Below are 25,262 nucleotides of genomic sequence, written 5' to 3' on the forward strand. Positions count from 1 at the left end.
GCGGTTTTACCCGCGTTTCCTGTATCCATCGCGTGTGGTGTTAGAAAACCACTGTGAACCGAACGTCTCGACCACGCAATGAACAGGGAATCGCTTGCGCAACGCCAACCCATCGCTCTTCAGTGAAGTATTTTTCTCCCTGAATACATTACTAAAGTCGATGAATTATTTAATAACTTATTACGAACTCTGTGTAAAGTTTCGCAGCGTGTCTGATAAAGTGAAAGATGAAGATTAGGTATTTCTATGTAGGTACATCTGTCCTGCATCTAAAGTAAAAAGTTAACAGAAGAAGAATCAGTGCCCTTAGCGTAAGTTTTCGGTTACAAAATACGTCTCGATCGGTTCGCGTTAAAATCTCAATTTGTATGGAAACACGAACAGCGCCTCTAGCGGAACGTTTGCGATGTTCGTGTTTCCATACAAATTGAGATTTTACGCGAACACGATCGAGACTTATTTTGTAACCGAAAAATTACACTAGGGGTACAGATACCTACTGTACCTAATCGTAAATCCCGTAATCTGTTTCTACTGACATTTGCAGTTCGTAGGTACACTCGAACTAAGTGAATCATGACCCACTCCTAAAAAACGTTCGTAGAAAAAGTCTAGTAACATCGCATTTCTCGACAAGGGATTTTATTATGACGCTTACTGTGAGAACATTCTACGATGGGTCAAGAATCAAAAAGTTCGATTGTACCTACATAAACCAATGTGAGAGAAACAAGAATTGTCCCCGGTTAAAAGTATCGAAATTATATGCAAAGCTATATAATCTACTTTACAGATAGGTAAATCGGATGTAAAATTTGGACCAAAGATACTCAGAATAACTTGGAAACTGTAACAGAATCTTCTAGATGTCAACAAAAATTGCAACGCTCACTTAAATCAAACGGAATAAAAATGAATTGAAAATACAAACTGAAATATAGATGCACAGAAAAAACAGAAAAATAAGACCATCACTGGGAATCGAACCCAGGTCCTCGGTAATCCGTACCGCGTGCTATACCGCTACACCACTGATGGTCTTCAAAAATGCTATAATGCTATTTTTGGAATAAAAATGCTCGCATAATGTCCCTGTAGCGTAAAGTAATCCATAAATATTTATTGTGGTACTCGAGTGTCGACATACAGACCGAACGTGCGTTATGTCAGACACTTATCGTCCAATTCGATTAAGCACTCATTTCGATAAGATTGTACTGAGAACTAATAATACAATGTTTGGAGAAGAAGGACAGTCACGTGCACTTTAGACTCGACGTGCACATCGTTATCACGTCAATAGAGAAGAAAACAATTTTTTATTCAACAGATTGTCAGTCAAATTTCTCGCGGCACGCTTCCGAAAACGTTGCTTTGCAAAAACGCTGGCAGACTCTAAAAGCCACCCAAGTGTGGACCACGCGCTGTGTGTCCCATAATAGTTTTATACGACTATACTTTTTAACTTATAAAGCCTGCTAAGCTGTAATAGTTTTCCTTTTTTAACCCCCGACGTAAAAAGAGGGGTGTTATAAGTTAGACCGCTATGTGTGTCTGTGTCTGTCCGTGTGTCTGTCTGTGGCACCGTAGCTCTTAAACGGGTAGACCGATTTGAATGCGATTTTTTATATGAAATCAGGTTTTCTAGCAATAGTTCCTAGACATCTCTCATCAAAATCGGCTAAGCCGTTTCGGAAATATTGAACTTTGAAGTGACAAAGTCAGCGGTTTTCCATCTTTTTGTTGGTTAGGTTATTAACAGACTTAAAAAAGGAGGAGGTTCTATCTTCCACTGTTTGTATTTTTTTTACTTATCTACTCGTAGTAATCATATTAAATTTTAAAAGGACTGATTAGTAATAAGTAATTCCAGATATTAATAGTTTAAAAGAAATAAGCCTGTAATAGATCACTCAAATTATATGCCATCGAAAATGATTGAGCAGAAAATGAAATTATTTCAATATTTTGCGAGATTAAAACAGGTGCGTGTCAAAACAGAATTGATCGAGATAAATAAAGCGCAGGCGTAAAATAGTTAATAGTTTGTACTTGGAATATAAATTATAAAATACAACTTTGGGACCTTGCCTAAGGGGTACTATTTACGTAATTTGTTTTAGTTTTAGGTTCTATTTTTATTTTATGTAGGTACGTTTGTTAAGTATAGGACTGTTTTTAATTGAATCAAGTTTGTATGTATGTGCAATTTTCAAACTGTTTTATGAAATAAAATGACTATTCATAATTATAAAATTATAATTTATTGAATCAGGCGTTACTTGGCGGAGGTCTATGAGCTAAAATAATTTCTTTGCTCACCCGCGACCTTATGATAGCTAAGTTTATGCAAGATATGCGTGTTCATGCAGTTCCTCCACCTCCACACTGTAAGAACACACACAAATCACACAAACCCATCTATCACCACCACACATCATCAATATCATCATCATCAGTTCGAAACGCGTCAGTGTAGTGTGGTGATGGTGATAGATGGGTTTGTGTGATTTGTGTGTGTTCTTACAGTGTGGAGGTGAAGGAATATCATAATCATAAGGTCGCGGGTGAGCAAAGAAATTCTTTTAGTTCTTAATAAAAATACACTCGTCTCTGGTTCTCTATTGTTTGCCTGAATTTCATACGGCATAATGTACCGTTTTCCATAATTTACATTTGTCATAAAGTAATTTATTACCTACTGAAACCGGATTTTCTGAACAATGAGGGCTATCGTTTTTTGTCTCACTAGATGGCGCACTGTTGCGTGAGGTTTTTAAGTATGGCTTTCAAAGTCTGTTTTTACGGGTGTGAAAACAAAGTTTAGATTAAAATCATATTTAATACACCTTAAAACCGTACCATAAAAATATCGAGCATGCCACAGTGTTGCATAGTCCCCGTTTTGTTCGGAGAAAAGGGAGGACAAAGGTTTCCGAAAGACAAAACTGTCTCAAAACACAGACATTCATTGCCCCGGAACGCATATTTGCCATAATTAATTTCAGATATTGCAAAATATTCACAAAATAAATAAACCCGCGTAGCTCACCCAAAAACTATGAGATTTGACATTTCGGAGACCTCACGCTACACTAGCGCCTCTAGTGGCGAATTCATACGCGATAGCCCTCATTTAAATTTAACTAATACAATCTAACCTACAACATAGGTACTCAAGATTACTTTTAAAAATATAAACAGCACTTTTCTAAATATTTTATGAAAAACTTAGGTAGGTGTGGCAAGTGAGATTATGGCTAACGAAGTTGCCCGCTAATTTCTTCCCGGATATCTGAAAACAAGTTTTTTTTCATTAGCTGGTTTTTAATCTAAAGTCCAGTTTGATCTTTGAATTAAATTGCAAAGCCGTAAAGCGACCGAGATAGAAATGGTAAGTTGTGCGATTGTTTTGCAGGTCTAAATTGGCCTTGAATTTACGGTGTGTATTTTTCCGGTTTCTGCCTTTTCGCAGAATTATTGTTTGTCAACTGTTTCATTTCCCGACTCTTTATTTTCTCCGCAACCAAAACTTTTTCTCAGTGTATTTTCTTATGCTTTTATAGAACACAGCAGGTTAGGTTAGGTTTGTTTTATGAAAGTTCGGAAAAAATATAGTTTCAGAGAAAATCCCGAGTTGGCAAATGAAACATTTGGGAAACCTGAGTTGGGAAAAGGCAGAGAACCATTATGGCTACTTTGTTTTTATTTGAAAGTCGAACTTGCTGACATGACAATTGCCACAGATTCGCATCTCTCCCGTGGCAATTATTGGATGCAATACTTATTGCTCCTCGAATTTTTGCCAAAAATTACACTTAAGTAGTTAGTTAGTGGTAAACTTCAAATGTATTGCAAGTTTTTCGTTTAGTACTCTTTGTTATAGATCGAATGATCGAACCATTTACTTGTTACTCTGTCTCAAAATGGAAGAAAAGTGGGGATTTATCTTACCTCTATTTCAACGCAATGTTAGCAGACAAAAATCACGCCTTCTGTAAACAACAAGGCACACATTACATTTCTTGATTAAGATATGCGCGTTTTTGAATGCCTTTAATATGTACAGTCGAGATAAAAGAATTTACACTTGTTCCTGTTCTTTAGATATTATGCCAACAGAACATAAATAAAACATTTAATTTTACTAAATTAGAGAAAGAAAGAAAGAAAAAGCTGAGTGGGGACCTGTTTAGCGTCATGTATGTCTTGTATTTATTTTATGTTTGTTTTTATGGCGTATTTTCTTTTTTTAATTCTTTCTATCTTTCTTAAAATACATTTATTTAACGCCATGAAAGATCACAATTAACATTACACTAGAACAAAGACAAGACATACTCGTAAATAGTCAAAATACCACGCACAGGACTTATCACGCTAACACACACGAGTAATATAACGAGTAACGGAGTCTACTCGTGACCACGGCCACTGTAATGTTGCCGAAACGTCGAGGTATATTTCGTGTGTGTTAGCGTGATAAGTCCTGTGCGTGGTATTTTGACTATGAGTGAAAATCACGAAAGTTTAAGACATACATATCAAGGAATTCAAGAAATTAAAAGTTATGGCCCCCGTTTGTGCACCATATAACAGGCATGCAACAGCATAAATCATGTTCAAGGAACTAAGCTTGTAAGGTGGACTATACAGTTCAATAAGTAAAAGAAAGAAGCTAATTTTGAGATGGATCCTGTATATTTCGATTAATGAAGGTTTTCGCCGTGGTAAAATATCGGTAGATGGCATTACTGATGATGGATGAGGTTTGTTCAACGTTATGATCTTGCTTACTGTTAGGTCATCAGATATTTGTGATGCCACCTTTTTTTCTTTTCCTTCTTCTATCTTTAGTAGCCTCTTGCGTGCTATAGACAGTACTTACATTGATGTAGCCAACTTTGAACCTCAGAAGCACGGCGGCTAGAACTTCGTCGGTCAGTCCGGTGTTGCAGAGCAAGTCTGTTGCATCCTGGCCAGCGTGCTTCTTGAGGGGCGCTGGACCTCCCGGGTGCTGCCAGACATAAGTTCAACTTGTCATCATCACCATCATCATATCAGTCGTAGGACGCTCCCTGATTGGATAGGACATAGGCCTCCCCATAGTCCTCCACTTCCGCAGTGCCTGAAGACTAGAGTCTTCGACCAGTGTGTGTTGCCAGTGATGACTTATGGCGCTGAGACGTGGTCCTTGATTGTGGCGTTTTAGAGAGGCTCAGAGTCACGCAACGAGCTATGCAGAGAGCTATGCTTGGAGTTTCTTTGGGCGATAGAATCCGGAATACGGAAATTCATCGAAGAACTAAAGTCACCGACATAGCTGGAAAAATATGCAGGTTGAAGTAGCAATGGGCGGGCCACATCGCTCGAAGAACAGATAACAGTTGGGGAAGAGAAGTCCTCGAGTGGCGACCACGAACCGGAAGACGAAGCGTTGGCAGGCCTCCCACCAAGTGGACTGACGACAACGTGAGAGTTGCGAGAAACCGGTGGATGCAAGTGGCGAGGTATCGTTCATTGTGGTGTTCTAAGGGGAGGCCTTTGTTCAGCAGTGGACGTCTTCCGGCTGATGATGATGATCATGACAGTCCTCCACTTGCTTCGGTTAGAAGCGACCTGCGTCCACCGTGAACCAGTTTTAACCAAGTCATCCGTCACCGTTCCGGACAGGAAGAAGAAATAAGTGATGCAGGGTAGTTATCTACTCCGACCGGGGATTGAACCCGGCACCCCAAGCTTGTAGTCAGGTTCTCTAACTACTCGGCTAACCGGTCGTAATTTGACGTAGCTCATACTAGATGTAAAGAGTGAAGCAATCAGAAGCAGACCACCCGCTGACATCCATTAGAACTAAGTATACGGATGGCAGTCGGAGGTATGTGCGTGTGTGATTGTATTCAACCCAAATGAGGGTTATCATAGAGGCGAAATATCGCTAGATGGCGTTAGTATCGTGAGATCCGTTTGACGTTTGCTCGTGATTGGTTAAATAACTAAATAACACTTTCTTTCCGTCTCCGTCACTCTCTTCCTCTCTGTCACACACACGACACACTCACCAAGTCGGCGAAGTCGGTGAAGTCGTAGACATTGTGGCTGATGACAATGTACAGAGGCCGGTCCTGCTCGCCGTCGAAGTGGTCCACTTCGTCCCATGTGAAGCACTTTTGAGGCTGAAACAGTGAAAATATTAGATCGGCCCAATAGATCGGAAATCTTATTCTGGTTATTATTGTATTCTAGGAGGAGCTAGTATTTCTTGGTCTTCTAGAAAACAGAAGACAGTAGCGACGTCTAGTTGTGAAGCGGAGTACGTCAGTCTTGCGGAAGCATTCAAGGAAGGTCTATACCTTCAAAGTCTGCTAACAGAAATGAAGTTACCAGGGTATGCAACTATATCTATTTATACCGATAGTCAATCAGCGATGTTTCTTGCGCAGGACCCCGTCTTTCATGGTAGAAGTAAACACATTGATATTAAGTATCATTTTATTAGGGGTGTTTTAAAGGACAACAATAATATAATGTTGGGACATGTACCTACGGAATCCATGTTGGCAGATGTATTGACAAAAGCACTGCCTAGCATAAAACATAATAGATGTTTGAATGGCTTAGGTCTTAAACCTTGCTAATCCATAGTTTTTTTGTCAACGAGTTGACTTTAAGTTTGTTCTTGTTGTATCATTTAATGTGCTTAAGTGTAGTACAAATTATTTTATTTGTTATGCTGCGTTGATTAACTTATGAAAAGCAATAAACCTTGCATTTGAGAGGGCGTGTTGAGGTTCATTATCAAACGCAAAGTTTTTGCTGGCTGTTTTTATTAAACAGTACGTTTTTCATATTGACATGTTACTCTATGTTTTGTTGTTCCTTGACATTCGTTTGTGCTGATTATTTTGCAAATTATAAAATCTGTTATTTACTTGTGTCTGTTTTTAATATTGTGCAATCGATCGCTAGTTCTGCTGAGCCAACTCTGCTGATATCCTCAACAGATTTAGTATATGCTCTGTGTACAGTCACCTGCATTACAGTCACAGCGAAGCGTGCAAAAAATATCTGACACGTCCTACCGCCCCAACAAATAGAATCAAATCAGATATGCACGCTTTGTTGTGTCAGATATTTGCGCTGGTGACTGTACCTAACAGCAGACAGTCTCAACGCACCTGTTTGGACTTGTCAGGGAATCGCGCGAAGTCACTGGCACTCTTGAACACCTTGTTGAACGTCTGAGCAGGGTGCTTCGCCAGGTTGAACATGTAGCCCGTCGCGCCTATGTCCTCGCCGATCGACGCGTGCGCCGCTCCTGGAAGCAAGAGGTTTGGTTTTAAGCAAGAGGAAAAATAAATGATGCAATAAAACACAATGAATTATCATTCTGGGAGTCGTATGTCCAGCAGTGGGCTTAACCACGCCTAGGAACAATTTATAGAAAAATAAAATATATTAGGTGTACCGAAGGTATAGTAGGAGTAGTGAAGCCGTGGTGGCCGAGTGGTTTGACCCATAGCCTCTCAAGCGGAGGATCGTGGGTACAAACCCCGGCTCGCACATCTGAGTTTTCGAAATTCACGTGCGGAATTACATTTGAAATTTACCACGAGCTTAACGGTGAAGGAAATCATCGTGAGGAAACCTGCACATACCTGCGAAGCAATTCAATGGTGTGTGTGAAGTTCCCAATCCGCACTGGGCCCGCGTGAGAAATACGGCCCAAGCCCTCTCAATCTAGGCTGGGATGATGTGTACCGACGAAAATAAATAAATTATATTGCATCAAATTTCATCATACGTTCTCAATCTGCACTGGGCCCAAGGGGGACTACGATCCAAGCCCTCTCGCTCCGAGAAGAGACCTGTACACAGTAGTTGGACGTACTTATAACCTATAGGTTGGGATGAAATTTCATCAAATCTTATTAAATTGCATTGAATGAATTCGTTAAAATAAATGATCTACGGGTGTGGCCTGTAATACGAGCAAAAAATTAAAACATAAGTAGATCGTCCTCGTCAAACTAAACAACTTTAGTTCAGCGACTTTTAAAAATAATGGAGTCTTTGAATTTTCCTATTTTCATACAAATTAAATACTGCTATCAATGTACGCCATCCTAGAACACAACTGACGTCGCCTGTCACGCTACAAACATCAAGCATTTTGCTTTACATTGCTTCTTCGAATAAACTTGAAACGTGAAATAAAAATTAGAAAACAAATTATTTTTTAAATTCGCTAAACTAATATTGTTCAGTTTGAGGAGTATGATCTATGTTTTAATTATTTGCTCATATTACAGGCCATACCCGGCATACATTACTTTAAATTAAATGTCATTAAATTTAATTACTTAATTGTTTTTAAATAACATTAAATTAAATGTTATTCCATAACGACTAACCTGACCACATTTAAAAAAATTACACTCAAAATCGCCTTTAAAGAATACATAGTTAAAAACAGATTTGCAAGATTGCTCGTATATACTTCATTACAGGACATAAATAAGTTACTGAGCCAATTCGTCGATTTCGAGGTCGCAGCAATCTGTAGGGTCAACAAATCTTGTTTGCGGACAGGCGGTACACACATACATGTCAATAGTAATACGATATCGATAATGTATTACGTTAGGAGTTATGAAATGTGGGGGCGTTGAGGATATCGGCGATCAAAGTCAAAGTCAAAATATCTTTATTCAATTTAGGCAAGCACTTATGAATGTCAAAAAAAAATCTACCACCGGTTCGGAAAAACCTCTGCTGAGAAGAATCCGGCAAGAAACTCAACGAGGTATATTTTTTTTAAACAGATTTACAATATTATTGAATGATATGTCCTATCCTACGCCTTTCAAGTTTAGTTTTAAGTTCTATATTGGCTGTTCCTGTCAAAGAAATAGCGAGTGCTTTTATTTTGTTATTTATGTATTTGAAAATCTAATATTTTTAGACATCTCCTTCGGGCAGTCGGTTAGAAAGGTGTTTCCATAAAAGTTACGCAACCGAAAAACCTTGGTACGGAAGTACAAAAAGGCAGGACCTGTAAAGTTGTTCTAGAAACTTGAAAGTTGGTATGACGGTGGTGATATATGCACAACTGTGTACATTCTGCTTAGAAGAGGAGCTCTGCTAACACTGGATATTAATGGTTGGTTTTACTGACATCAGTGACGAAAAAGTTTGGCAAAGCTAATTGCAACTCATACATCTCAGTCTTCGGTTTGCATAGGGACATTATTCAAAAGCCACTATTATAGTCGAAAAAATTTATTAATGTACCAGGATGGAACCCTTTTATAATCAACTAGCTTTTGGCTGCGGCTCCGCCCGCGTGGTATTCGGTTATCGCGCGCTGTTCCCTCGGGAACTGTGCATTTTCCGGGATAAAAAGTAGCCTATGTCACTCTGGGGCCCATAAATTATCTATGCCAAAAATCACGTCGATCCGTCGCTCCGTTACGGCGTTAAAGACGGACAAACACACAAACACACTTTCGCATTTATAATGTTAGTATGAATTTCACTATGATTTCCTTGACAAAAGTATAATATAATATATATAATATATAATAATAATATATATATAATATATCACGGGACAATTCACACCAATTGACCTAGTCCCAAAGTAAGCTTAGCTAAGCTTGTGTTATGGGTACTAAGCAACGGATAAATATAATTATATAGATAGATACATACTTAAATACATATTAAACACCCAAGACCTGAGAACAAACATTCGTATTTTTCATACAAATATTTGCCCCGACACGGGAATCGAACCCGGGACCTCAAGCTTCGTAGTCAGGTTCTCTAACCACTAGGTCATCTGGTCGTCTAAAAAGAGAAACGAAGAGGAAGAGGAGGAGGAAGGAAGGAGGAAGAAGAAGAGGAGAAGGAGGAGGAGGAGGAGGAGGGTCGTCTAAAGGAGGAGGAGGAAGGTAGTATAGAACATCAACATGACACAAACACACTTTCGCATTTATAATAATAGTATGGATTTCACTATGATTTCCTTGACAAAAGTATGGACCATCAACATGACATTAGTAGCACAAACAAAGTTTACATGGTCAAGGATTCATTTTGTTCGACTGAACCTACACATTTATTTTTAAAGTAGGCAGTCAATTAGTGCTGTTCTTTATGCCAGCCTTTACGGCCTTTAAGGACCGAGGGCTCAATTGGCCCAAACGACCTCTTAGCCTCAACGGCCTATCAAACCATTTATGATCGAGTTCAATTGATACTGCAAAAACTAAGTACCTAAAGTACAATTCAATAGAATCTGTCAATTATCTACATATTTAAGACACCCTATCGTGGGCACACTTGATTATATATGTCCCTGTTGTTGCAATTATCATCTAAAAGGAATCAAAAAAGAATAATAGTCACATCACAAAGCCTTAGGCAGCCCGGTGTTTATATTAGTAGGCTGGAAGTGTCTACAGGATTGTCAGATTCTATTGAATTGGAGTTTACGTTAAGAAGACGGAACTTTCTGAAGAATAGTGGGTACCATTCTTCAGAAAGTTCTGTCTCTAAGATTCAACTAATAATAAAAAACTGGCCAAGTGCGAGTCGGACTGGCGCACGAAGGGTTCCGTACCATTATCTATAGGTACAACATTAGGCATTAGCGAAAAAACGGCAAAAAATCAAGTTTATGTATGGGAGAGAATCTTTAGTTGTATAATCGCTTTAAAAATAAATAATCGCAAAAAACGGCAAAACAATCACGTTTGTTGTATGGGAGCCCCCTCTTAAATATTTAGAATATAAAACCCAACTAAAACCAAAATCCTTCAAATAGGTGTCTTAAATTCGCCTAGTTGATGAAAAAAATAAACGTTGTTTTTTTTAACCCAAAACCAATTACTTATGATTTTCTATCAGTGAGTCAATCAGTCACATGACTACTACAGGTATCTACATAAACTATCTAATACTTTTAATCAAATAATTTTTAGATATTTATTTCAGGGAACGGTTATGGCACTTATTCGATCCGAATTCAAAGTAGTCAATTGCTGTGTACGATTTTAAATCTTAAATCGATCAAGCTTGATCTTGTTTCTGGAAAAACGTATGTTTTCTAGTTTCGGCCTCAGCAAAAATATATGTGGGAATCGCGAAAGTTCAAGACAGGGTTACTGAAGTTAAACATTCGTTACAAGTTAAAGCGTAGTTAAGTTGACGACCGGCTAACTGGCGTTTACGAGTGGCCGTTAACGTCACGACTTCATGAGCCGACCATAAAACTATATCAATACGAATGGCGAATGAATTAAGTCGTTAATGTCGTACTTAGGGATCAGTGTGATATCAGGAATCGTATTAGGGTTAGCACAGTAAGAATCTGACTGTTTTTTCTCGTCTAATTTGTTTAGTGTACATTCTAAATCAACATGACTTTACCGGCCAGACAATGCTGTCCTGTTTTTTTTTATTCGAATGGATGGCAAACGAGCAAGTGGGTCTCCTGATGGTAAGAGATTACCACTGCCCATAGACACCTGGAACACCCGGGGGATAACATTATACCATAGCGCTACACAAATATACTGCTCTAACATTCTAGATCTGTTATATACTGGAATGTTTGGGATGATGGTGATGATTAATGTAAATGGTTTTCATCAATTGTCTTATGTATATACTTCGTTTTTTTAGCATTAGAAAAAGGGAAAACAATCTTGACGAGTCTTTTTATTGAAAAACGTTTAAAAAACAGTAACTATTACTTATGATACCAAAGCATGTAAATGATATGCCCTTGCTAATTTCACATATTTGATGTAGCTCATTTTTCAAATGTGTTTTTCAATAAAAAGATATGTCAAGGTGGTTTACCTTCTTTCTAATGGTAAAAAATGAAGTATAGGCGAAAATACAAACTGAGACATTGGATGCACAGAAAAACCAGAAAAAGAGTCCAGCGCTGGGAATCGAACCCAGGTCCTCAGCAATCCGTGCTGCGTGCTATAACCCCTAAACCACCGCTGGACAGGAATCCATTCCTATGCATACATATCTCAGGTTGCTTATTTCTACTACGCTACTTATGCAGCAGCACTAGCGACACTATGTTCCGCTCTCATCGAGAGACGTCACACTCTTTCGGAACCAACCGTTCACCCAGACAAGAGATGTCGCTACTAGCAATCAAATTATGATTGGTTTTTTGGAGTCTTTTTGTATTTTTTATTTCAACTCCAAATTCTTACTTTTACGACCATATCGAAAATACGAAATGAGACATGGATGCACAGAAAAACTAGAAAAAGAGACCAGAGCTGGGAATCGAACCCAGGTCCTCAGCAATCCGTGCTGCATGCTATAACCCCTACACCACCGCTGGACAGGAATCTAGACACGAATTTTGCTTATGCATACATATCTCAGGTTGCTTATTTCTACTACGCTACTTATGCAGCAGCACTAGCGACATCTATGTTCCGCTCTCATCGAGAGACGTCACACTCTTTCGGAATCAACCGCTCACCCAGACATCTGATGTCGCTGCCGCTGTGTGTATTTTCGATATGGTTTCACGGGGATACCCGTAAAAGTAACGAATTTGGAGTTGAAATAAAAAATACAAAAAGACTCCAAAAAACCAATCATAATGAAGTACCTATAGGCGTCCGACAGTTTAATGTGGAAAAAAAAACATAGAAGCGTTAAATAAAAAACGTCAACAAAGAGATACATGTAAAATTGGTTAGTAAAATTAGCAGGAAGCTCTTAAAACAACGTTAGTGCATAGAACAATATTAAATGAAAAATAAATAGAACATATTAGGTGTGGCCCGTAATACGAGCAAAAAATTAATACAACATTAGTTCAGCGACTTTTAAAAATACCTAATGGAGACTTTCAATTTCAATTTTCCTTTTATCATACAAATTAAATACTGCTATCAATGTACGCCATCCTAGAACACAACTGACGTCGCCTGTCACGCTACAAACATCAAGCATTTTGCTTTACATTGCTTCTTCGAACAAACTTAAAAGTGTAATAAAAATTAAAAAACAAATTATTTTTAAAAGTCGCTGAGCTAATGTTGTTCAGTTTGAGGATTATGATCTATGTTTTAATTATTTGCTCATATTATGCCACACCCGGTATACAAGTCTAACTGACGTAATCCGTGTTGTATTAAATTTGGAGGCAGCAATGTAACGACTTTTTACCAGTGACTATACCTACATAAACTATTTTTCATCACACTTGCTCGTAAACAGTGTCGTAACATGCAGGCTACCTTAGTTGCAACCCCCCAAATAAAACCCTCGACCTTAATGTGCTTGTCATGAAACCCGTGGTCGGTAAATGAGTCATTGCGCGTACACATTTTCTTGTCATGAAGCCCAAGATCGGTAAATGAGTCAGTGCCCGTACTGATGGTGCTGCGCGCGCTGCTGCAGGACTACATGGACCACATGCACACGCACGTTGCGGCGCATGCTGCGGGAGGGGGAGGTTGAGGGCGACGCTGCCAAGAGCACAGCCTAAGGTATCGCCAATATTTGGAACAATTATATTTTTTTCTTTTACAAATATAAAATTATACTTGCAAATGTGATGAAAAACATTGTATGTCGCACGGGCGGTACTAGAATTACGAACATCGACTCATTAAAGCCCTCAGTCTTCGACTTCGGGCTTCTAATAGACTCTCGTTCGTAATTTCTTATTTACCGCCCTTAAGACACAATGTACTATTATCTAACGTTTTTTCTGAATAATATATTTTTTTTTTAGTATCATAATGTCTATTATACGAGCCACATGTATGTGCATTCAGTACAAGACATAAAATCCGATCCATCGGATGGACTGACCCAAGACCAGCAGTGCACATGCCTGCTCCCGCCATGGATTAGTTTTAAAAAAAAAATTGTCTTTAATGTTATGTTATGTTATGTTTGTCAATTTTGTTTGTTTACTTATTTTGTACAATACAGTTTCTGGATCCTTTTATCTAACGTACGTATATTAAGGTACCTTGAAATGAGACACGTTCCCGAAAACGTTAAGATTCCCGTTAATTACGTGTCCCTGCGTAAATCTTAATAAGAGAGTCCCAACGGGAGTCGAACCTACTATCAGGAGACAATAATTTAGGCTAAAAGAAAAGCAATTTGAAAAAGAACAAGCTGATACTTGTAAACTAACACTCGTGGAAAATGTTGGAAATCCCTTCTTTTTACGATGGACCTCTATTTACGATGCCTACTAAAGATTATAAAGTATGTTTGCGTAATAAAATTTCGAATATTATCTATTTAGTTTCGAATTTTATTTATACAAGGTGTTAATTAAATAAAGTAAAACTGAAAATCCATAATGAAAATTCATAATCAAGATTAGAATCAATTACATACAGATTACGCTATGCTTTAAAGCAGGTTGTAAGTTTTATTTTAAACTCTTTTTTCATCCCAGCCCAAAAGGAAATGCTAAATATGCCAGTCTTAACGAGATTGGATTGCATTTATTTAAATAACTAGCTTTTGCCCGCGGCTTCGCCCGCGTCGAATTCGGTTATCGCGCGCTGTCCTCTCGGGAACTGTGAATTTTTCCTGGATAAAAAGTGCCTATGTCACTCTCTGACTCATAAACTATCTCTATGCCAAAAATCACGTCGATCCGTCGCTCCGTTTCGACGTGAAAGACGGACAAATATAAAATCACACACACTTTCACATTTATAATATATGTATGGAAGTATGGATTTGTAATTGATTTAATATTCGTCGTTTTTCTATTAGTTTTAATTTCTTCTAAAAACGGCGAAGTTCAACGGAAAAAAGTACAAGTCGAGTTAGTTCCAAGTGACAGAAAGACTACAACTTTTTTTATTTGCAACTACCGACATAATTTATATTTAGCTCGGTTAATGGTTATTAATATTATTAAAAGTTTTAATCCTTTCAATTCTTCTGTGTTCTTTAAAATTTACGTATTCATGATAATGCAAAAGTCTCTAAACCACATAAGCAAACATTTCCAAGCTACTAGACAACAAGTTGTGTTAAATACTTGTGATGTATAGATATCATTTAATAATATTGTAAATCTGTTTAAAAATATATACCTCGTTGAGTTCCTTGCTGGATTCTTCTGAACAGAGGTTTTTCCGAACCGGTGGTAGATTTTTTTCGACATTCATAAGTGCTTGTTATAGCCTAAACTAAAAAAAGATATTTTGACTTTGATTTTGACTTTGAACACTCTTGGCTTTAATATAAAAGGTGGTTGCTGAAATCATTGTTTATTCCCAAATTCCATAAGACAATAGCTACCAAAAAAGTTATTTGAAAGCATTGAGTGGACACCCACGTACCTCCCACCTGGCTTGACAGTTGCCCTTCACCTACAGAAGTCATCATCATCAGTTCTGACGTCACAGAACTAGGTTTCAAAATAGGCGGGGCTTACTCGCGCATGGCCGCGTTAGCTCCGCCCTTCCGTAGGTAGTATATAAAGGTTGTACGAGAGAACAGGACTCAGTAGCCTTCCAGAGACCGAAGTGGGAGCTCGCCGCGTCTTCTCATAAAGTTTTCTGCGAGAACTATCACGGTAAGTAAATTGATTTTATACTTAGAAAAACGTTTTCTCGAATGAATTTGACGCAGTATTTAGGAAGAATTTGAATTTTTAGGAGTGGTTAGTGAAAAGAAGTAGTGGTAAAGATTTTCTGGCCTAAAATAGAAAGGAACGTTAATAATTAACGCTTAATAACAGCTCATTGGGTAAGTAAAATACGTACAGTTTATGTTTAAATAAAAAATAGCATGTTTGCTATCGTTAAAATAACAATTGAAAACGTGAGTAATTATAAAAAGTTTTTAACGGCCGCATTAATATTTGACGATAATATATTATCATGGAAATTAAAATAAACATAATTACACACTAATTCTATAAATTACTCCTTTCACCATCATGACATGTGCCTCGTAATTATTTTAAGAATCAAGTAAAAACTAATTTAAACAAAAGTCAAAGAATAATGTCCCCAATAAGCAAGGCGGTTCTACGGAGCTACGGTTTTCGTAGCGCTTGCTACGACGCTACGCGGGTCGTTAACAAATCTAATATTTCTCTAATAGAATTGTCGAGTTTCACTGATTGGACTTTTTACGATCTTCCACTTTGAAACTTGGAAGTTTGCATATTGTTTTTATTACGATACTTGGTGCTGGATTAATTAAAAAGCTCAAGTCTATTGGGACGTAGAAGTATTTTTAATGATTTTACTTTAATTATTATTTTTGATTTTCTATAAGTACCCCAAATACACAGCTAATAGACGGTTTGCAACATCTAACTAAGAGGGAATGTATTGAAATTTATCATCCATACTAATATTATAAATGCGAAAGTGTGTGTGTTTGTATGTTTAACGTGAAAGATGACGTCGAAGCGGAGCGATGGATCGACGTGATTTTTGAATAGAGATAGTTTGTGGGCCAAAGAGTGACATACGCTACTTTTTATCCCGGAAAATGCACAGTTCCCGAGGGAATTCCACGCGGGCGAAGCCGCGGGCAAAAGCTAGTGAATAAAATATTGGTCTGCTGAAAGATATTGCCACTTTGAAATTAAAAGTAACTTAGTTAAGCATTGCTTACTGTGTTTTTGAATTATTTAAAAATAATAACTAAAAAAAAAGTTAAGCAATTGATTTTACATGAGCTAAATGTAAAGATAATGTTTCAACTATATTGCCTTCGGTAGAATATCATGAGTATTTTTATAATTAATCTGCAAACTTAATCGCGATGATAAATTGCTGTAATTACCTTGAAGTTGTGATACCTAAGTTTATGCAAGATACGCGTGTTCATATGCAGTTCCTCCACCTCCACACTGTAATAACACACAGAAATCACACAAACCCATCTATCACCACCACCACAATACACTGACGCACGCTGAATACGCGCTATGTGTGCTGTGCGTGCGTTGTGGTGGTGGTGATAGACGGGTTTGAGTGATTTGTGTGTGTTCTTACAGTGTGGAGGTGGAGGAACTGCATGAACACGCATATCTTGCATAAACTAGATAGCTAGTATGATAGCATAAGGTGAACAAATAAATTCTTTTAGTTCATTGATATGGACCTCCGCAAAGTAACGCCTGATTCAATAAATTTTCCGAAGTTTCAACCACATTGCAGCGGCTAACGAGTAGTGGAGTAGCAGTTTTTAGCAATACAGTGTCGCAATTAATTCCCGGTAGTAATTTTACAATGAGTGAAGACAGTGACTGGAATGTTTCGTTTCGTCGTTTTAATTTATTTTTTGTGGTACAGTGACAAACGGCACGACTGCTAAGCTTTTTTGCCGCCGGCTGTGCTAATTTCTTCTAACGTCGTTTGGTTAACTTTGTTAACTGATAGGATTAACTTACTTATATTTGAAAGTAGACATTTAGAACCACCGTGGAACGTTCTCATAGTGTCATAATGAGCTCCCTTGTCAAGCAATGTCATGCAATGTTACTATGACTTTTCTATGATAGGGTTCCGCAGTAGGTCACGATCCAGTTGGTTCGATAGTACATCACTTGAGCCGCAGGAGAAGTAGGAAAGCAAGAAAACTTCTTTCCTACTTATCCTGCGGCTCAAGTAATGTACAGTCAAGGGCAAAGATAACGGCCAAAGTTACAAAAATATATTATACCCGACTTTATGCACTTAACATTAAGGCCGTGTATATATTTTTGCAACTTTGGACGTGTCTATATCTTTGTCCTTGACTGTACTATCGAACCAACTGGATCGTGACCCTGTGGAACCCTTTCATAGTAACATCGCATTGCTTGACAAGGGAGTTCATTATGACACTTACATGAGAACGTTCCACGGTGGATCGGGAATTAAATGTTTCGACTGTACTATAAGTATAGAATGTAAGCCAACCTTGATTGTTGTATTACAGTGGCCAAGTAAATAATTTATCGAATCAGGCGTTACTTTGCGGAGGTCTATATATCAATGAACTACCAAGAATTATTTCTCTCACCCGCGATCTTTTGATAGCAATGTTTATGTAACAAATGTGTGTTCACGCAGCTCTTCCACCTCCACACTGTAAGAACACACGCAAATCCAACTATCACCACCACCAAATTACACTGACGCGTTTCGAACTCAACCAGAGTTCATTCTCAGAGCAACACAACATCATACATTTACATCTGGCAGCGTGGTGAACGGTGCAAATCCGTGCAAATCTGTTAGGGTTCCGTTTTTACTGACTGGAAGGACGACGACTGGAGGAACCCTAAGAATGTATGCATCTGTGTGTTGCTATATTTTCAATAGAGGATTACTTGTAGATATAAATACTAGTAGCTCCGCGAGCGGTAGAGTGTTGCGAGTGTTTCAAAATTGCTTAAACTTGATATTTTTTACGATTTTTGGAAACCCATACTATGTTATTGACCCTTTGTACAAAATTTCACAAGAATTCATCGAGAATTATACCTGTAGGCGACAGTCAGACATCCGCCAAATAATAATATGTAGAAAAACGAAAACATTTTTTCCCAAGCACAAACGTCGGCCGCTTCTATGATTTTTTAAAACGTTTAAGCTACTCTTAACTTACTATCTAATCTACAGGCTGTCTCTGATCATAGGCTTTAAATTCAAGGTTCGATTCTACTCACAAAACTAAGCTACTTTTGTTTTGTAAAATGCAGTGATATTCCGTTTGTCACCCTTCGGGTACAGAACGTTAAAAACGAACCGTGCCGCGATCTATCGACTTATGCCAAAGTTTATTAATTAAGAATATGAATTCAATAAGTCCATACTAAATACCAGATGTTACAAACTTTTTAATCTGGCCCCCAAGTATCTGTCTAAAAGCAGGAAATGAAAATACCGATCTGTCATCTCTCATCCCCCTCCCGGTGCCAATAGATCGTAACGCGTCACCATCATCATCATCATCTCAACCTATACATATACGTCCCACAAAAATGTAAACTTTTTTATTATGACAGGTACAATAGTGACAGATTGCTAGACGCCTTAACCTGTCCTCAGTCGCCTGACATCTGGTGGACACCACACGACACGACACCATACATATACGTCCCACAAAAATGTAAACATTGGTAATCGAGCATGTTGTTGAAAATATTTTTTTAAACATGTTGTTTTCATTCTGTTGCAGTTTTTTAAACATGTTCTTCTCAACGTTTTTCCGAACCGGTGGCAGATTATTTTGACATTCACAAGTGCTTATTATAGCCTAAATTGAACAAAGATATCTTGACTTTGACTTTGAGCAACCCTTGATCGAATTATTGACATGTTTGCCCCCCTGTTCCAACAAGGATAGCCGTGTCTTGGCCTGTTCGAACAAGTTATTACATACGAGAGGCAATCAGGCGCCTCCATCCTTTATTATGTTTAACCACGTTTGATCCGACGCTGTGTGCCAAAGATATGAAATCCGAGCGGCGATTTTCATATATGAGACGCTAGGACATTTTATCATACGGGATTCTCTATCTCCATCAATATAAATATCGTTGTATAGTGAAGAAGTAACAAGTTGAGAGACATTGTTTAGGGTACCGCAGCTGAAAAGGAACAAAGGAATTTGTAGGAACGTTTTCTAGCATATGTCTGACAAAACCCTTTGTCTAAACAAAGGATGAAATTACAATACAATACAATAACTCTTTATTGAACAGCAACACATAGTAAGCAAAACAGAAAACGCATATAAAATTACCGCAATCATTTTGGCCTATATACGGCCTCTTATGACAAGAGGGCTTCTGAGGTCTTGGACTATAGCTTCCACGCGGGCTCAGTGCGGATTGGGAACTTAAACTCCATTTCAATAGAATCTGATAATCCTGTAGACACTTCCAGACAACACCGGGTTCATATATATAGGTCTTGGAGATGTGACTATTATTCTTTTTTGATTCCTTTTAGATTATAATCATATCAACAGGGACATATATAATTTAATGTGCCCACGCTAGGGTGTATTAAATGTGTAGAAAATTGACAGATTCTATTGAAATGTAGTGTACACACAGCATTGAATTGCTTCGCAAGTGTAAGATGTTTTCTTTAACCTTAAACTTCGTGGATTTCACTAAGTACCAGATTATCGTATTGTCACCATATTTACATAAGTATGCCAAATTTCAAGTCAATCGGAAATGTCAACTGGAAATGGGTCAAATACTCATAGCTTCCAAGATTTGACCCAAACAAATAAATAAATAAACAAGGCAAGTTAAAGAAAAGCTTGTAAAAAGTGTAGCCTGGTGGCATAGTGGTTTGACCCTGTGGTCCTCAAGCAGAGGATCGTGAATTCAAACCCCGGCTTGCACCTGTGTTTTTCGAAATTCATGTGCAAAATTACATTTGAAATTTACCACGAGCTTTACGGTGAAGGCAAACTAGATGTTATAATTAGATCGTTACATGTCAATTCTGTTAAAAGAAATCCGTTGAGAATTAAATAACAGCTACATTTTATCCCTACGCAGTCTCTGGGGGAAAGCAAACATATTGCAAAAACCAATCCAAACGTAAACAATGTTTTTCACACCGTCCTCTTTCAATTTATTCTGGCATGTTTCATGAAAAACTGGGCTCTGAATCAAGCGGCAGATGTGGACGTTTTTGAGATTTATCGCAGATGCCTGAATTTTTATATGAACATTGGCGAGGTTCGAAGACTTTCGCTGGCGAACCTGGGATTTTCTTGGGAAAATAGCATGTTGTTTTCCCCCTTGGTTCTCCCCACTAGGGCGCTGCTGCTCAGGCTGTGTAGTCACCTTAGGATGCCCACGGAATGTGATAGGGCTGTCTTATTCTTCTTCTTCTTCCCATTCCTCTCCTATCGGAATGTTTAGACTATCGCGGTAATTACCAATTTTATGATTTAAATTCGGGTTTTATTCCGCGTACCTTGATTTTAGAGAAGCTCGATATTTCGGCACAATTGCATGCTCCATGATCACGAGACGACCAATCAAGAAATCAAGGTACGCGGAACAAAACCCGAAATTATATTATAAAACATCATGGTGAATCTGATTTTGGAGACCACTGCTCTAAACAAATAAGTGGTACTGCAGTTGAACCAGTCTCATCACATGCCTGAAGTAACACAACTTTCTTTGCTTGATGGTCATTAGAAGCCCATTCTTTGCAATACTGCCACGTTGGTCACTCTGTCACGCCAGGAAATCTTCAGAATATGGCGGTAAATCCAAAAAATTTAACCCTGTTTCATCTCTCACTCAAGTTCTTATGTGACAATATCTTTGATGCCATCACGCAAAATAACAGAAATTTAACTAAAGCTGGTGAAATAGGCCCGAAGTGAAATTCTGGTATTATATTTTGAGTCCACAATGTTTAAGCAGATCTTTCACAACCAAATGAAAGATTTCGCATACGAAAACTGTCATTTGATTGCGATCGCGAGCTTCAGAAACGTTAAGTAATACGGCCTTTGGACTCCATAATCCAAAAGGCACGTGCGAGACATCTCAATCGGACACCTATTCAAAAAACGGTCTTTAACATAACGTTAATCACATTATACCTTGATTAACAGCATCTGGCCCCGACAGCTATTCATTCTGATTACTTATTCATTACGACAATCAATACAGTTAAATTCGGTTAAATGGGGATTTGGCGATTGTTGGTAGCTACAATGGGAAGTAATTGAGGGTAGTTGGCAACTTGGGTTATTGTTTCTGTTTTGGAGTGGGTTTCAAAGCTAGTGACGTACAACGTAACCGTAGTTGTTTCTCATTTTAAGGACCGGCTTGGCTTTCTCTCGAGTGTTCTAGAATCTTTCGTATCTTTGTATCGTTGGTCCGCTGTGGGTTCTATCTTTGCCTACATGTGTTGCCCGCAACCGCTTCGGTTACGTATTAAGCCTACAACAGGTTTCTGAAAATTCAAGGGAAGTTATTTATTGTTGTTGTTTCTTTAAAAAAATATGGCTCTGTCCATTGGAGGACAACTTTGCCAGTGTCTAGTAGTTTTTGCCGGGACGTTATTTAGTTTTATAATGCAACGAAAACGATAACTGTCATTTATTTCAATAAGCAATGTCTTTATATTATTCATATGTCATTTGTTACGGACAAATATAGCTAAAATCTGTAGAAAAAAAGTCGGCATTAGAATCTCTTCTGATCTACACTACCTAAATACAATATAAATACTACTTTATTCCGTTTGCTACTAAGTATTTATTGAGTTGAGCGTTTTAGGTTTTTTCTGTGGGCGTTACGTGCTTTTCCGGTTTTTCACTAATTGCCGAACAATCTGAACCATCTCGAGAAAAAGAAAAACTTTGCTTCTCACTAAAAGTGTTCATAGAAGAACCGAGATGTTTTTTGTCCCAGTTACATTTGCAACCGTTTTTAGGGTCCCTAAACGGTGAGAAATGGAACCCTATTACTGTTACACCGCTGTCCGTCTGTTTTCAGTCACAGGGTCTAAAGAACCCTAATAGTTAGACAGCTGAAATTTACATACAATGTGTATTTCTAAAGGGGCTACTCGGCGGAATTCGCTGTCTTTATGTTGCTCGCTTGAACGTTGTATAAGCGATAAAGTTTCGTAGACAATATTTTAGCTTAGTAAATTGTTCTTTAACTATAACTTAGACTTATATTTATCGATATGCCTTATTGAAAAAGCACATTGTCGTTAAATTACATTATGACCGCGTTGCAGCATCAGTGAAATCAGTCTGTTAGATTTATTAGTATAACGGGTGTGGCCTGTAATACGAGCAAAAAATTAAAACATAGATCGTCCTCGTCAAACCGAACAACATCAATTCAGCGACTTTTAAAAATAATGGAGTCTTTGAATTTTCCTTTTTTCATACAAATTAAATACTGCTATCAATGTACGCCATTTTAGAACCCAACTGACGTCGCATGTCACGCTACAAACATCAAGCATTTTGCTTTACATTGCTTTTTTTTTCTCACCTCAAGTGCCAGTAATTTTACCGGCTGTCTTACTCTCCACGCCGAAACACAACAGTGCAAGCACTGCTGCTTCACGGCAGGATTAGCGAGTAAGATGGTGGTAGCAATCCAGGTGGACCTTGCACAAATTGCAAAATTGCAGCTTCTTCTGCTGCTTCTTCAAATAAACTTTAAAGTGTAATAAAAATTAAAAAAAAACTAATTATTTTTAAAAGTCGCTGTACTAATGTTGATCATTTTGACGAGTATGATCTATGTTTTAATTATTTGCTCATATTACTGGCCACACCCGGTATGTAGTAAGGACACCGTTCTTTTTCTATTAGTGAAGGATCTCTTAACAGTAATAAAATAAGAAATGCAAAGAATTTCAGTTCCATCTCGGGTTTAAAAAGTTGCGAATACCGCGACTAATGAAGAACCGCAGCGGTGCTACCAAGGGAACAATTCCTTGGTGACACGGACGCGACGCAATCACCTTATTTCTTTCCATTGCAACTTCAATAAGACACACGTTTAAAAGCTTTGCATGTTACGGGGCAATGTAAACCAAATATTTTTGAATTCAGAATCGATTGACAGTTAATGGTAGGTGTTAAATAATGAAACATTCATTAAAAGGCTGGTGAAGTGGTGACAGGGAAGAATGGAGTCGTTTTAGTTTTATTTCTGGATTGTCATTGTGATTCTGAAGCTTTGAGCTTCGTTATAGTTTAATTGGTACGCTTAACAGGATTTTTAAATGGAAAACTTCCGTGATACTTCGATAATTAATGCAATTAATCCTTTATCGGATAATTGTCCGAAATTTTCGAGATTATCCGAGATTTTAACTCATGAAGTGCGTCACGAGTGATAGCTGTACGCCGGGAACTTTAGATCATTTATTGAGGTTGATAGCAGAGCGACAGGATTTACCACTGTGGATTTTATAGAAAAATGCATGGCTCTAATTTAAATAGTCTACAAATCATGAATTAATGTGAGCTTACTTTGGGAAAATACAAACTGAGACATGGATGCACAGAAAAACCAGAAAAAGAGACCAGCACTGGGAATCGAACCCAGGTCCTCAGCAATCCGTGCTGCGTGCTATAACCCCTACACCACTGCTGGACAGGAATCTAGACACGAATTTTTCCTATGCATACATATCTCAGGTTGCTTATTTCTACTTGTTTCTACTATGCTACTTAAGCAGCAGCACTAGCAAAGTGGCTCCGAAGCGGTAACGTTTCGTGTGCTCTGCCTATCCCATTTGGGCATACAGGCGTGATGTTTGTGTGTGCGTTTGTGTACTAGCGACATCTATGTTGCGTCGACACGTAACTTACACACACACGTAACTTTGGGGGCGGCAGGCGTGAGCTTGCCTTCGGACTCTAAAAGATAAAGGTTACTAATAATAATTTATTTTTTTATTTTTATGACGGTGGAAGCATTCTACACTTCCACTGAACATAGATAAAGTTAGTGTTTAGTTTTGTAACTAAGGAACCCCATACATTCCTGTATTATTATTCTTTTTTTTTGTATCTTTTTCTTTTATTTTATACTGTCGTTTTTAAATATTTTATTTGTAATTATTTTATGTTGAAAAAATGACTTTCTGCCAAGTTTCTTGCGTCGCATTCTCTTTGCAATCATGGTCTTTCCGAAAGCGCTGCTAGTTTAAAAAGTGCCCATTACGGCCTATTTACCGAATAAATGATTTGAAATTTTGAAATTTGAAGTTTGAAGTTTGAAATTTGAATGTGTTGATTTTTTAGTTTATTTTAGAGTTTGTAATTTGAATTGAAATTTTGACTTGTAATTGTTTTTTAATTGATTTTAGTCTTTTCAGTTTATTTTTAATGTAATAGACTTTATTTTGGTTTTAATATCGTAATTTTTTATTTTATATTGAATCACATCACGTAAAACATATACATAAAAGCAACTATTTACGAAATCAATTGAAGAACTATTTCTAAATTTCAAAACCAGCAAAAAGGAATTTACACTTTATTGTGAATATTCGTAAGTCACATATTTATGATCAAAAACTTCTTCAAAATCAAATTAGGTAATTAACTCACTAAAAAGTCTTAACTTCCTCAATTTATAATTTAGATCGGTAAAAATAAAGACAAATAATAATTATTTCGATATTTACCTACTTATGACAAAGAATTTGGTTTTTAATCATTAGCCGTCGCTAGGACATTAATTAAGTATA

At 37.7% G+C, this 25,262-nt stretch overlaps 2 protein-coding genes across 6 annotated transcripts in view; one reads left to right on the forward strand and one right to left on the reverse strand.

Moving 5' to 3' along the window:
• Nucleotides 1-2,152: 2,152 nt before the first annotated feature.
• The window catches only part of LOC141435568 (uncharacterized), a 68,025-nt gene continuing 44,915 nt past the window's right edge, over nucleotides 2,153-25,262 (reverse strand). For all 4 annotated transcript variants that reach the window (XM_074098290.1, XM_074098294.1, XM_074098292.1 and 1 more), the window contains 5 exons: nucleotides 7,179-7,318; nucleotides 6,063-6,176; nucleotides 4,889-5,017; nucleotides 3,955-3,995; nucleotides 2,153-3,295 (listed from right to left, as the gene is read on the reverse strand). In XM_074098290.1, coding sequence (XP_073954391.1) covers nucleotides 3,987-3,995; nucleotides 4,889-5,017; nucleotides 6,063-6,176; nucleotides 7,179-7,318 — 392 coding nt within the window. In that variant the 3' untranslated portion in view covers nucleotides 2,153-3,295; nucleotides 3,955-3,986. The remainder of the gene's footprint in view (nucleotides 3,296-3,954; nucleotides 3,996-4,888; nucleotides 5,018-6,062; nucleotides 6,177-7,178; nucleotides 7,319-25,262) is intronic.
• Nucleotides 15,545-25,262, forward strand: part of Mip (Myoinhibiting peptide precursor) — a 103,626-nt gene continuing 93,908 nt past the window's right edge. For both annotated transcript variants that reach the window (XM_074098287.1, XM_074098288.1), the window contains exon 1: nucleotides 15,545-15,610. The gene's annotated coding sequence lies outside the window, so the exon portion shown is untranslated. The remainder of the gene's footprint in view (nucleotides 15,611-25,262) is intronic.

Source organism: Choristoneura fumiferana, chromosome 15 (assembly GCF_025370935.1).
Source record: "Choristoneura fumiferana chromosome 15, NRCan_CFum_1, whole genome shotgun sequence".
NCBI classification, from domain to species: domain Eukaryota; kingdom Metazoa; phylum Arthropoda; class Insecta; order Lepidoptera; family Tortricidae; genus Choristoneura; species Choristoneura fumiferana.